Raw genomic sequence first — 13,134 nt, 5'->3', positions numbered from 1 at the left:
CAGCTGCCATGGGGAGGGTGACACAGGGTGGGGGGGTCATGGAGGGGCTGGGGAGGGTGACACAGGGTAGGGAGGTCATGGGGTGGGCTGGGGAGGGTGACACAGGGTAGGGAGGTCATGGGGTGGGCTGAGGAGAGTGACACAGGGTGGGGGGGTCATGGAGGGGCTGGGGAGGGTGACAAAGGGTGGAGGGGTCATGGGGTGGGCTGAGGAGGGTGACATGGGGGGAGGTGTATCACAGGGTGGTCATGAGGTGACTGTAGAGGGTGTCCCAGGGTGGGGTGGCCATAGGGTGGTGGACTGGGGAGGGTGACACAAGGTGGGCTTCCGAAGCTGCTCCTTACAAGGCTGCAGGCCCTGCTCCCAGGCTGGAGTTTTCCAGGAGCACAGATCCCACATGGATCTGTGGATCCCCATCCTCTATCCCCTCTCTTCCCAGCACTCCCCCTGCCCCATCCTGCAGCGAGCAAAGCACTCACTGTTTCCTGCTGACATTCCAGAAGCCAATTAATTTCTCTCCCCTCTCCTTGGCATCTGGTGTTCCTGAAATCCGAGTTCACGTCTCACATGGGATTTTTTTTTTCCCCCTCCCTTTCTAAAGGTCGGATTATTTATTTTTTTTTTTGAAGCCTAATGAAATAATATCCTGTCCCGAGTGAACCTGAGTTCACTGATTCCTGAGACAAGGCAAAAGCATTGGCTGGGCTCCAACCTCCTCCTCCTCCTCCAGAAAGTTTTTGTGTGAGCAGCTCTTGAGGGAAATGAGAAGTGGCTGGACAGGAGGAGCATGGAGGCCTGGCAGGGACTGCACCCCTTCGCTCACTAATCAATTTGGGATCAACTTAAAAGGAACGGGGATGCCTGGTGTGGTGTTAGAGCTGGATAAATGCACCCATCCATCATCTGTCCCTGAGAGCCCTGCTCATTGCTTGGAAATATTTCCATATGTTGAAAGGTCTGTGTTTGTTTTGCTTAATGAGTTTCTTGGCTTTTCCCCTTCTCTCTCCTCCGGTGTCAGAGGAAAGATTTTTGGAGCAGGGGACAGGAGGGGGTTTCCAGGTGCTGGGAAGCACGTAGGGACCCTGCCCCTCCTGCTGCCTGGGACTGGGGTGATGGGCAAGGAGAGGCTTTTCCTAACCTTTGGTGCCAGTCAGGATTTGGAGGAGCTGCCTGGACCACGGGTCTGGGCTCACCATGGGAAGGAGGAGGAGGAGGAAAGGTGGGATTTTGCCTCCTGAGTGCTGCTGGGGGGGAAGAGGATGGTTGGTAACTGGAGAGAGACATTTAATTTCCTGGCCATGCCCCAAAACTTGGGAAAATCAGCTTGGAAGAGTCCAGAGAGGAGGAGGCTGCACCATGAGGCTTTAGGACCTTCAAGATAGGATGGGATTAGCTGTGGTTGGGATGGGATTGATCCACCCTGGAGCTCTTAGGTGGGTTTTTTCTTCTTTGTGGTCATCTGGTCTCCTAAGGAATTGGGGGTGCAGGAAAGATTTGGCTGCTGGGAGCAGTGAGGGGCAAACCTGCCTGACAGAACTGCCCGGGAAAACCTCCTCTAGGTTTTCCAAGAAGCTGGATGAGGTTTCTCACCTGGGGCAAACTACAGTGTCAGAACAGCTGGTTTAGTCCAACCTGGGCTAACTATGACCTGTGCTCACCAACATCTTTCTGACCTTCCCACTTGCCAAACATTTGTGGTGCCCCAAAGCTGCAGGGCATCCATGGGGCAGCTGAATGTCCCCAAACCCCAGAAGAAGTGGGCTCTCTGTCTTAATTTCCTAATGAAGGCATTAATTCCTTATTTGCTACACGTTACCCTCAGATTAAACCTTCTCCTGTGACTTGGCTGCACACGGGATGAAATAAATAAGAGAATTAGAGGAGTGGTTCATTGCTGTGTCTTCCCAAGGCAAGGGAAAAGACTTCGAAGCCAGCAAAAAGAAAGGGATTTGGGATTTTTTTTGTTAACATTTTGCTTCCCCACCCCATTTTCCCTTTTTCCCCCCGTTTTCCTTTCAGCAATCATCATTTTACCAACTCCTGCATGCAGGCTGGCCCGTGAGTATCACTGGTGACTTTTTGTGGTGGGGTCTTTCCTTGGCTTGGCTGCTGAGTTTTCCTTGATCTGTCTTACCAATGTTTTTTTTTTTTTCCTTTTTAATCCAGAGAAAACCTGGAGCCCCTGGGCCCCCAGGGCATCCAGGGAAAACAGGAGCACCTGTAAGTTGGAAATCTCAGTGTCTGGGAGCTGCTTGGCCCCACTGCCACCCTGGCTGGGCTGGGGACACTTGTAGGGTGGATGTCCCCAAGCACTTGCACAGCCCTGGGCTGTAATTAAGGGCTTTGGGATTGGGTTTCAAAGCAGCCTAATGGTTTCCTTGTCTGCTTCCTGCTGGAACCTGGGGATGTTTGATATCCAGCTCCCTGGGATGTTTGATATCCATCTCCCTGGGATGTTTGATATCCAGCTCCCTGGGATGTTTGATATCCAGCTCCCTGGGTTTGGCTGGCAGCCCCAGCCCCTCTGTCTGTGCCAGCTGAGCAGTGCTGGCTTCCTTGCCCCAGGGCATTAGGTTCCTGCCCCTGGTTTTGGATAGGGACCATGTGGATCTCTCCCAGAGGCAGAGGAGGGCCAGAGGGCTGGGGCAGGGTTGGTGTGGGGCCAGCCCTGTGCCGGGGGGTCTGCAGGCCCATCCGTGCCCAGCATCCCTCTGTGAGCAGGGCAGTGCCATGGGGCAAAGGAAATGAGGGCAAAACCCTCGGTCCTCATCCCTCACTGGGCACCAGGGAGGCATCAGGAGGCAGGGAACAGGGTCTGGTGCCAACCCCAGACCTGCCCTGGGCACAGCCCCGGTGAATGTGGGCAGGGCAGGGGGTGCAGGGGGATGTGAGTCCTCCCTCTCTGCCCTTCCCAAGGCCAACTCTGTGTTTGCCCCCCCTCTGGGGGGCTCGGGTAGCCCTTGGCACGGGGCAGGAAGGGTGGGAATAGAGGGACACGGTGCTTGATTCCATCCCTGTTTGTCCACAGGGACCCTGTGGAGCCCCAGGAGAGCCGGGGGAGAAAGGCCAGCGGGGGTACACGGTGAGGGCTGGGGGGGCTTCCTGGGGGGAGAGCCCAGTTTGGAGGGGTTGAGTGTGTGCTTGGGAATGTCCTGGGATCTTCAGGGACCCTACCCCTCTTGGATCAACCCTGGGTGAGAGAGAACATGACGGGTTTGGGAATGGTTGGGTTGGGTTTGCCCCCGCTCTGGTTTACATTTGGCCCATCTGCTGGAGCCCACCAGAGCCAGAGGTGCTTGGGCTTCTTGCAGAACTTCAAAGAGCAATAAATACTCCCTGAAGTTTGGATTAGAAGTGGGATGGGGTGAAAATGCTGGATTTTGGGCTGGGTGCCCCCTGTGTGCGTGGCCAGGAGTGAGCACAGGGGATGATGGGGCCCTCCGGGGCGGGAGGTGGAAAAGCAAATCTCCCCAAAACAGCTTGGATATTTTTGCAACCAGATTCTTCACTTGAGCAGGAGCTGAGGCAGCTGCATCCTTCTGCCCTTCCTTCAAACTCTGACTTTTTAAACTAAAACCAAGCCCAGCTTTTGGACTTGACAAAATGTCCCAGAATTTTTGAGAAAACCAAACAATCACAGCAAGTTGAAGGGAAATGTCCTCCCTTTGGTCCAGACTGCTCTTTAACTTGCCTGAATTCAGGATCTTCAGGGAGCTAAGGGCTAAAGTAAAAGCTGCCCCTAAGCTTTAGCTGGTGATGCCCAGTCCAGAGGATCCTGCACATGGGAAAGCATCAGGAATGACTATGGCTTGGAGCCAAGAAGCTGATGCAGAAGGTTTTCACTTGCCCTTCTCTTACTTCCTTCCATGTTGTACAGTCACTGGTTGGGACTATCCCACTGTTTTGGTGGAGAACCTGGGCAGATCCATGTGCCAGACACTTGCAGCACCTGGATTCATGAAGCTTTTCCCTGCCAGCCCTGCCCATGTCCTGGCCAGGAATTGCTGCAAAATCCAGAGGCAGGCAGGGCTCAGGGTTTCGTTCATTGGTATCACAATAATGTGGATATTTTAATTTTCTGTGCATGGCTTTTTTTTCTCCCCAGGGTGAACCCGGGCTCCAGGGCTTGCCAGGACGGGTGGGTTACCCTGGCTCAGATGGCACCCCTGGCCTGGATGGCAAACCTGGGCCGTGGGGGCTGCCAGGGGAGCAGGTGAGGATGGGCAGGGCATGGCCAGAGAGCCCAGAAACTCCTGATGCTGCTCCTTGTGTTCTCTTACCTCCTTTAGAATATTCCTCCTAAACCCACAAACCAGGCAGTCCTGGATTAGGGTTGAGGCTCATGTTTCCCAGGAAAAAGGGCTGTGGAACATCCCAGATGTGCATTAAGGTGCTGGGATAACTGGAGTGCTGCAGCTCCTGGATTGGGGTGGGTCCAGGCACGGGGGCTGTAACTTGGAATCATGGAATGGTTTGGGTTGGAAGGGACCTTAAAAATCATTTCCCTGCCATGAGCAGGGACACATTCCACTGTCCCAAGTGGGTCTGAGCCCTTGAGAACTCAAAACTTGGAGGTGGAGATAGAAATGAGAGCAGTTGTGGGCTGCCTGGATGACATTCAGTTCAGGGAGCTGGTTCCTTGGGGCTGGGATGGTCCCTGCCCTTTTCCAGACCCTGGGCACCAGTCCCTGGGGAATACAGCACACCAGGGCTTGGGAGCTTCCTCAGGGGGGTTTTAGAGGGGTTTGGGGCATGGATGAGGGGGTGGGACATGGGTGGGAGGTGCTGGGCAGCCCCTCAGTGCCTGCTCTGCTCCTTCCTCCCTCTCCCCAGGGGCTGCAGGGCTTCCAGGGTGACCGTGGGGTGGCTGGAGAGAAGGGAGAGGAGGTAAGTGGGCTCTTGTGGTGCTGTGGACACGGTGCAGTGCCAACCCCAGCTCCAGCACGTGCCAAGCACTCAGAGCTTTCCTCACTGGCTTCACTGGTACCACACCAGCAGCAGGAGCTGCCAGTGCATGTTGCTGCAGCTCCTCTCCAGGGGATTTGTCAGCCAGGATGTAAAATGTCCACAAAAAGGGGAATGCTAATGGTTTGTCACCCTTTATTTATTTATTTATTTATTTAATCCCTTTTCCCTCCCACTTAGTCTTTTTAAAGCCAAAATTTTTAGAGCTGCCCCGGGGAGATTTTTGGGCTACTCTGAGGTCTGATCATGCCAGGGCTTTGGAAACCTGATTTCTTCTTTTTGAAACAGCAACCCCAAGTGGTTTATCATATGTGATATCATATATCTATAATTTGATATATTATATGTTATCCTGTATCTTTTCTGGCCCATCCTTTGTACCCTCCTGCCCGTGGAGAGCCCTGTGGGTGCTGGGACACCCCTGTGTCACTGCTGTGGGGGATGTAGCTTGGGACACAGGATGAGGGACCAGCACCCAGGGTTTGCTCCTGTGGGGCCTCTTTTTATAGCATGTGGGGGGTCCCCATCCCCCTGAACCCCACCAGCTGTGTCCTTAAGCTCCTGATGGTCCAGCTGGAGCTCACACATCCTTGTTCTTCCCGTTTCAGGGTTTCTTGGGTGACCCTGGGCCAGCTGGGGAGAAAGGAGAGAAGGGAGTGAAGGTGAGGGGGTCTGTCCATGCTCTGGGGTCGGGCAGGGAGGGGATTCTTCCTTCCCTGCAGCCCCAGGTCATGCTCTCCTCCATTGCTCAGGCTGCTCTTGCCTTTTCCAGGGGGTGAAGGGAGAAAATGGCCTGCCAGGTCCTGCTGGGCTCCAGGTGAGTGAACAGAGTGTGTCTCGCTCCCTGCTGTGCCAGGATTCCTCCTGCCCTCCATCCCCTTTCCTGCTTTGCCCCCTTTGCCTCTCTGATGTCCCCAAGCTCCATCCCTGGCTCCAGCCCATGGCTTTAAGCAAAGCCCTCCTGTTGCTTGTGTTTTCCTGACCCTCCTGCAAGGGGTGGGACAGAGGCAGCTGCCACCTCAGGGTGGGCACTTCCCTGACACCCCCTCCTGGCTTCTCTCCCAGGGGCTGTCGGGTCTGAAGGGTGTGATGGGCTTCCAGGGCCCTGCAGGGCCAGAGGTGAGTGGTGTTACTTCCCCTCTGTCCCCAAAGAGGTGCAGGAGCCTGGTGATCCCACTGGAAAGATGGCTCTGAGGAGGGAGGACCTCGGGATTTGCAACCAGGAGCCTCCCTTCCTGACTGACCTCTCCCACCTGGATGTTTGAATCCCAACCTGTTCTCCTGTTCTCCCCTGGCTGGGAGTGAAGAGAAACGAGCCTTTGCAGAGGTTTTTTTAGTGATTTATTGGAGGTTTCTTTTAGTGGTTTATTGGAGGTTAATTTTAGTGGTTTATTGGAGGTTTATTTTAGTGGTTTATTGGAGGTGACCACCTTCAGCTGAGGTGAATCCCGGGCTGGCACTGCCTGGGTTTTCCACACTGCTCCCAGCCTTGTCTTTGGGAGCATCCCAGCCAGGACTGGGCTTGCAGAGGATTTCAAAGGCAAATTGAAGTGGTTTGGTGGTGAATGGGAGCACCTTCCAACAGGAAGGGAGTGGGCCTGGTTGAGGGGGCATCAGGTAGCTGATACTTGATGTGAAGGAAAGGGGGAATTTGGGATGAAGGAGAGAATCAGAGCAAAAATGGTATCTCCTCTCTGCTGTTCCAGGGAGAAGGTGGCTCAGTGGGTCCCCCAGGCCCTGCTGGCCCTGTGGTAAGTCATAGATTTTGGGTACAAACCGTGGCCAAAGCACAGGTGGTGGAGCTGGGCAGGACCACCATGGGCAGGTGGGACCCCCCTGTCCTGCCCAGTTCATCCCTTGTGCTGAGTTTTAATCTAAAAACGATGAACTTCATTAAAATCTCCCTTGGTAGCATGGGGAGGAATTACAAAAGGCCCCCAGTAAAGCCCCCCAGTATCCCCATGAGCCCAGGGCTGCCCCTGCTGCCAGGGGAGATGCCCTGGGGTCCCTGTGCCATCCCCTCCTGCGTGGTGAGAGGGCTGAGCAGGGTCTGTCCTCGCAGGGGGAGCAGGGCCAGCCGGGATCCGTGGGCTGCAGAGGCATCAATGGCTCTCAGGTGGGTCTGCCCCAGTTCCCACCCTTTACCATTTGGGATTTCCTGGTCCCTGTGCTCACCCCATCCCTTCCCTGCTCTCTCCACAGGGGGACATGGGCCCTCCTGGCCCGCCCGGCCCACGGGGCCCCAAGGTGGGTGCACCCAGGGGTGAGGGCACCTCGTGGGGACGGGGTGTCCCAGGATGGGAGGGTGCTCTGAGGGTGGTCTCCTCCAGCTGGGCTGTGACCCCAAACCCCCAGAAACCCCACAGAGAGGCTGGGGCAGAGGTGGGAATCCTTTCTGTCCCCCTTGCCACGACTGTGCTGGCTGGCACTGGAGCTCTTCAGCAGCTGGGAATTCCTGGGAGAGGTTCCCCACCCTGGTGCCTGCAGGGCTGTGGTTCTACCACATCCTTCACTGCCTTTCAGGGACCACAGGGACTGCAGGGCAGACGTGGCCCCCCTGGCCCCAGGGGCTCCCAGGTGAGTGGGTGATCCTGGCATGGATGATCCCCCCTCCCCGTGCTCCTGCTGAGGGTTGAAGGAGCTACTGGGGTTTGTCCCCCGTGTCCTTTGCAAATGGAGGTGAAACCCTTGATCCTGAGGGTCCTCACGGCCCCCCAGGGGTGGGAGGGTGGGAAGGGCTGTGTGCCATGGGCAGGATGTGTGGGCAGAGGGGGTGAAGGGTCTCCTGGAGGGAGCTGGGCTGGGGTCTCATCCCCAGAGCAGGGCAGGGAGCAGCATCCCTCTTCTCCCAAACATCCCGCTGCCTTTGCTCTTCCCCAGGGTCCAGCTGGGATGGAGGGATCCAGTGGTCCCAAAGGAGACACAGTAAGAGCTTCTTGCTGCCCCCTTTGACCTTGGTGAGGGGGAAGCCCAGGTTTGAGGGCTTTCCCCAGAGGGACCTGGGGGATGGAGGGAGGGGTCCCTGCCCCTGCTTTTGGAGGGGAGAGAGGGCAACACTTCCAGCAGAGCTTCCAAGTGCTATCTGGAGGTCCCTGCTCACCCTGGGCAGGGTTGTGGTGGGACTGGATGCTCCCTGCCCAGAGGCACAGGGTGATGTCAGCCTTCTTCTCTGTGGTGAGCAGGGACAGCACCCAGGGAATGGCTGGAGCTGTGCCAGGGCAGGGCCAGGTTGGATCTCAGGGAAAGGTTCTTCCCCCAGAGGCTGGTTGGGCACTGACCAGGCTCCCCAGGGCAGTGGGCACAGCACCAAGGCTGCCAGAGCTCCAGGAGGGTTTGGATGATCCTCTTAGGGACAGGGTGGGATTGCTGGGGTGTCTGTGCAGGGCCAGGAGCTGGACTGGATGGTTCTTGGTGGGTCCCTCCAGCTCAGGATATTCTGTGATTCCAGGATTCTTCTTGCAGGGAGCAGATGGTGCCCCTGGGGGGAGGGGACAGCCAGGCCTGGAGGGCCCTGGGGTAAGTCCATGGATGTGGGATGCTCTCATCCTCCTCCTCACAGCCCTCCAAAGCCCTGCAGGGAATACCCTGTTTCCCCCAGCTTCCCCCAGTGTTTGTGGCACCAGGGCTGGTGGAGGTGACAGCCACATCCCTCTGCCACTGCCGACATTCCTCTGCCTCTGCTGCTCTCAGGGACCTCGATTTTTAATTTTTTTCCCCTATGGATTTATCAGCAGAGACATCCCAGCCCTGCCCAGCCCTTCCCCTGTGCACTCCTTTTCCAAGGGTTTGGGTGCTGAGCTGCCCTTTCCAAAGGATGAGGATTTTGGGGCGGCCTGACCTCCTCCTGCCTGGCCCACAGTGTCCCTGTTCCTCATGTCCTGAGACCCCAACACACAGGGCTGGAAACTGGGGCTTGTGAAAAGGATGTGGGATGTGGGTGGTGTGTTTTAGAGGCCAACAAGGGCTTCATCCTCCTACTAGGAGGGTTTGTGCACCCTCTGGAACCTGTGGGGAGCAAATCCCACCATGGCATCAGCAGCTAAACTGGTGCCTCCCATCTATCATCATCCCAGCCCTGTGCTGTGGGAGGGTCTCCTCCATGAGTAAAGTGATACCTCCCCTTGTGTTTTGGGGTTTTTTTTCACGTGCATTTTGTGTCTTGCTCTGAAGGGGTTTATTGGCCTGCCGGGTCCAAGAGGCACCCAAGGAGAGCGGGTGAGTGATGGCATCCATGAAATCCCTGCTTGGGAGGCAGGAGAGCTGGCTCAGAGCAGCCCAAAGCACCAGCTTGGGGCTCAAACAGGTGGCAGCTGCAGTTGTTTGGGAAGGCAGAGCTGTCCTTGGGTTTACCTTGCTGTGATAAGAGGAGCTTTCAGGCACCACCTGAGATATCACCTGCCCTGGGGAGGCACAAGGGAAGAGGGAATGCTTTAGCCTGGATAAGGAGCACAGCAATGAGGACAAGGCACTGTGCTGGCATCAGGGATGCCACCACCAGCTGCTGCAGTTGTCCTGCCTGCCAGGGGACTGTGGTTGGCACAGGGTGCTGGGTGCACTAAGGGCTGCTTCAATGGGGATTGAACCCAAAAGCCCTGGAGCATCCCTGCCACAGGGAGCAGGTACCTGCTCCCAGCTCTGAAAGGCCCATCAGGAGGAAAACCCCGGCTGAAAAAGGGGCAAAACTCCCTTTATTTACTGCCAAAATCAGATCACAGCTTGCTTTGGTTGCAAGGAGGGGCACAGCAGGGTTTTCTCAGTGCACCCTCCACTGCTGCTGCTCTTGCAGGGCTGCCGAGGTCCAGGTGGAGCCAAGGGAGACCTGGGGGCCAAAGGAGACAAGGTACCACATTCCCAAGCTTCTGGTACCTCCAATTGCTTTCTCTTTGGTTCTTCAGATGTGCTGTATCCCAGCCTGTGGGATGTGTGAGGACCCAGGGGACCCAACAGGGGCCATGAGAGCTGGGCAGCTCATCCTGTGCTTGATCCCACCACGCTGCTGCCTCTGCTCCATCCTGCCCTGCTCTGCCTCACTTGGGCTGTTTAAAAATGTTGGATTTCCCCACTGTTGGTGCCCTGGGAATGCTCGTGGAGGGAGGGTCGTGGGGTGTTCACCCAGAGCAGCCTCGTGCCCCAGGCTGGGGGTGTGGAGAGCCAGGGGATGGGCTCTCCAGGGGAATTCCTGCTGGAAGCCCTGGGCCACTGGCTGTCCCTGCTGCTGTGACACTGTGTTTTGTTCTTCCGAGGGTCCACGTGGAGCACAAGGAGCAAAAGGCCCCCCGGGGACCAGGGGCCAGGGGGGCTTGCAGGGCTTCCCCGGCCCCCGAGGGGCGGCGGGGCCGCGGGGCCCAGACGTGAGTGCCAGGGCTGTCTGGGGTGTTGTGGGGTGGGAGATGTGTGTGCCCAGTGCCACACAGGGGGCAGGGGGCAGCCCTGAGGCAGTGCCACACGTGGCAGTGCTGCTGGCACAGGAGGTTTACAGGGTCCCTCCAGAGGGACCCCTCCAATGGCATCACCCCCCTGGCACTGCTCGGGCACCGCCGGCCCCTGCTCGGCCACGGGCAGCTTTGCCCAGAGCCTTGGGGCTGCAGGTGCCCCCAGCACCCAAACAGGGCTGCTCCAGACCCCTCTGACTGGGCCCCCATCCCAAAATTCATTAGTGGGTTCAGCAATGTGAGGGCAGCTTTAGGCAGGGGATTCCCAGCCCTCTGGAGCTGCCTCTGCCCGAGCAGCTCTGCAGGGATCCCTCCGAGTCCCCGCTCCAGGTCAGCACCTTCCCAGCTATTTTGGGAGCAAAAGGCTCACAGGTTGCTCACTTGATGCTCCTCTTTGACTCCTGGCAGGCTCTGCCTCCTGGAGCCTGTGCTGGCAGCTCCAAAAGGCCTTTGGAATGCTTTTTCCTGCAGTCTGTGCTCCGAGGGAGATGTCAGGGTGGATGAACCCATCTCCAGATCAATATTCCTACCTGGGAAGTGAGGCCAGGCTGGCAGGTTGTCTCTAGTGGTTTCCAGCTTCTCAGAAGGGGGATTATATTTTCCCACCCATCTTTCCGGTCTGCAGCATCCCCCTGTGGGTGATGCCCTCCCCCATCCCATGTGGGGATTTTGGGATGATGCCTGCCTGGATCTGCTCTCACATTTGCTCTTCAGGATGAGAAGTGAATCCTCTCACCTCTTCAAGAGCTGCAGACTCAGCAGGACTCATCCCCTGCCCTGTCCACCCACCCAGGCAGCACTACCAGCACATGGTGTCAGTCTGGAGCTGGGTTTGGATGGAGCAGGAACTTGGCAATCAGTCCCTTGAATCCCCTCAAATTGGATCAGCAGGAAACAAAATTATTCCACTGTGTTGTCAAACTATTGGGCTTTTTCTTTCTGCCCAGTGTTATAACCTGGAGAACGGGGGAGGTCCCCATTCCCACCCCGGAGCTTGCCTGGTGCCCCAGCTCCCATTGCCACTCCTTGATGCCAGCTCTGAGCCCACTGCCCGTGTTTTCCCCCTGCCCCAGCAGCAGGATGGTGGCTGGGGGAGCCAGCAGGACCAGAGGCTGTCTTTGCTTTGGCTGACTCTTCTCCTGTGTCTCCTGGCAGGGGCAGGAAGGCCAGATGGGCCCAGCAGGGCTGAACAGCAGCGAGGGACCCAAGGTGAGCCCCAGGGTTTGCTCCTGCTTTCCCCCTGGAGAACAGGGATGTGGCTGCCCTGCAAGGGATCCAGCACCTGGAGCACCCTCCCACTGCCCCCCTGGGAGGGTCCCCAGCCTCCTGACCCCCATCCCACTGACCTGCCACCGAGGCAGAGGCTGGATGAGCCCCCTCGGGGTGGAGGGGCTGTGGGGAGACCTGCAGAGTTGCCTAAAATGCCTGTGCTTCCATTTGTGTGGATTTTAGGGAAGCCAAGGACCCGATGGCCCCAAAGGAAGCCCAGGACCGCGGGGAGCCCGGGTAACTAACGGGGTGTTGGTACTTGGGGCTGGATCTTGGAGCTCATTTGGCTGTGGGAGGTTGGAACAACCCTGGAGACCCTTTGCTTGGCTTGGGATGTGCTGGGGCTGAGCCACCATCAGGCACCAGATTTGTCTCTGAAAAAGCAGCTTTACTTCTGCCAGAGGGATGTTTTTGTCATGCCTGATGTTTTCCAGGGCCGTGTGGGTCAGCGTGGGCTGGTTGGAGTCCCTGGACTGCCTGTGAGTAGGAGATATCTCACATTCCTGTACTGGCAGGGAGAGCAGCTTCCTGGGATGTGACCAGATTGGAGGGTCGGGCTCTGCTTGGGAATTTGCACAGGATAAGTTGGGGATGAGCAGCTCAGGCTTTTGCACGTTGCACAAAGTGTTTTAACAAACCACCTGCCCCCCAGCGCCACTTCCCTCAACGCTGAGCACAGAAAATTCCAGGAAATAACAACTTTTTGAGAAAGCTGTGTTAGTCAGAGTCGTGTTTGGGGAAGGAGCCAGGAATAAATGGCTGGGGCAGGAGGGGGAAAACAACACACCGAGGTGTTCCCGGCGGGAACGGGTTTCCTCCCACACTGGCGTTATTTCCAAAGGTGGGGATGGAGTAGGGAGGAGCTGCAGGAGCTGCTTGGGATGAGCTCAGTACACACACCAGACAGTGGCACTGCTGGTTTTCCACCTCTTAACTCTGGAGGGAGGCTCTGGGGGTGGAGGAGCCTTTGGTGGGCTCACCCTGGCACCAGGCTCTGCTCCCCTGAGACGAGACTCTCCTTGCAGGGCTCGCGGGGTGTCCCGGGAGCAGAAGGAGCAGAAGGAAAGCCTGGTACACAGGTTCCCATCCTACACTCTGTACTTGGCTCTGGGAGAGGGTTGGGGTGGTGGCTTGGATCCAGAGGGGGAGCTGAGCCCAACAAGGGGGAACTTCCCAACCCCCCAATCCCCATGGCCATGTGGGTCGTGGCCTTGGCCTTGTGTTGGACCTTGCCATGGTGTGGGACTGGGAGAGGCTGTTCCTGCCTCCTCATCCTCATCCTCACCCGCCCTGTCCTGCAGGGTCACCCCGGGATCGTGGGCAGCCCGGGCAGGAGGGGATCCCTGGTGAGTAGAGCTGCTTTCTGTCCTTCCTCCCTCCTGCTCAGCTCTCTCCCCTTGGGAATGTCCCTCCAAAGCATGTCCATGGAATGGGGGGCAGGTGCTGGCTGGAGTGATACCAGCCAGGG

General features: G+C 57.2%; 1 protein-coding gene across 1 annotated transcript in view; it reads left to right on the top strand.

Moving 5' to 3' along the window:
• The window catches only part of LOC116797285 (collagen alpha-1(I) chain-like), a 90,016-nt gene that overhangs the window by 60,693 nt on the left and 16,189 nt on the right, over positions 1-13,134 (top strand). The window contains exons 11-32 of the mRNA XM_032708672.1: positions 2,020-2,058; positions 2,167-2,220; positions 3,029-3,082; positions 4,106-4,213; positions 4,834-4,887; positions 5,574-5,627; positions 5,738-5,782; positions 6,031-6,084; positions 6,672-6,716; positions 7,028-7,081; positions 7,168-7,212; positions 7,489-7,542; positions 7,846-7,890; positions 8,428-8,481; positions 9,136-9,180; positions 9,752-9,805; positions 10,209-10,316; positions 11,553-11,606; positions 11,850-11,903; positions 12,101-12,145; positions 12,692-12,745; positions 12,968-13,012. Coding sequence (XP_032564563.1) covers positions 2,020-2,058; positions 2,167-2,220; positions 3,029-3,082; positions 4,106-4,213; positions 4,834-4,887; positions 5,574-5,627; positions 5,738-5,782; positions 6,031-6,084; positions 6,672-6,716; positions 7,028-7,081; positions 7,168-7,212; positions 7,489-7,542; positions 7,846-7,890; positions 8,428-8,481; positions 9,136-9,180; positions 9,752-9,805; positions 10,209-10,316; positions 11,553-11,606; positions 11,850-11,903; positions 12,101-12,145; positions 12,692-12,745; positions 12,968-13,012 — 1,218 coding nt within the window. The remainder of the gene's footprint in view (positions 1-2,019; positions 2,059-2,166; positions 2,221-3,028; positions 3,083-4,105; positions 4,214-4,833; positions 4,888-5,573; positions 5,628-5,737; positions 5,783-6,030; positions 6,085-6,671; positions 6,717-7,027; positions 7,082-7,167; positions 7,213-7,488; positions 7,543-7,845; positions 7,891-8,427; positions 8,482-9,135; positions 9,181-9,751; positions 9,806-10,208; positions 10,317-11,552; positions 11,607-11,849; positions 11,904-12,100; positions 12,146-12,691; positions 12,746-12,967; positions 13,013-13,134) is intronic.

Source organism: Chiroxiphia lanceolata, chromosome 21, assembly GCF_009829145.1.
Source record: "Chiroxiphia lanceolata isolate bChiLan1 chromosome 21, bChiLan1.pri, whole genome shotgun sequence".
NCBI classification, from domain to species: Eukaryota; Metazoa; Chordata; class Aves; order Passeriformes; family Pipridae; genus Chiroxiphia; species Chiroxiphia lanceolata.
The sequence above is the reverse complement of the archived record's forward strand: the minus strand, read 5'-3'. Positions and strand labels throughout refer to the sequence as shown.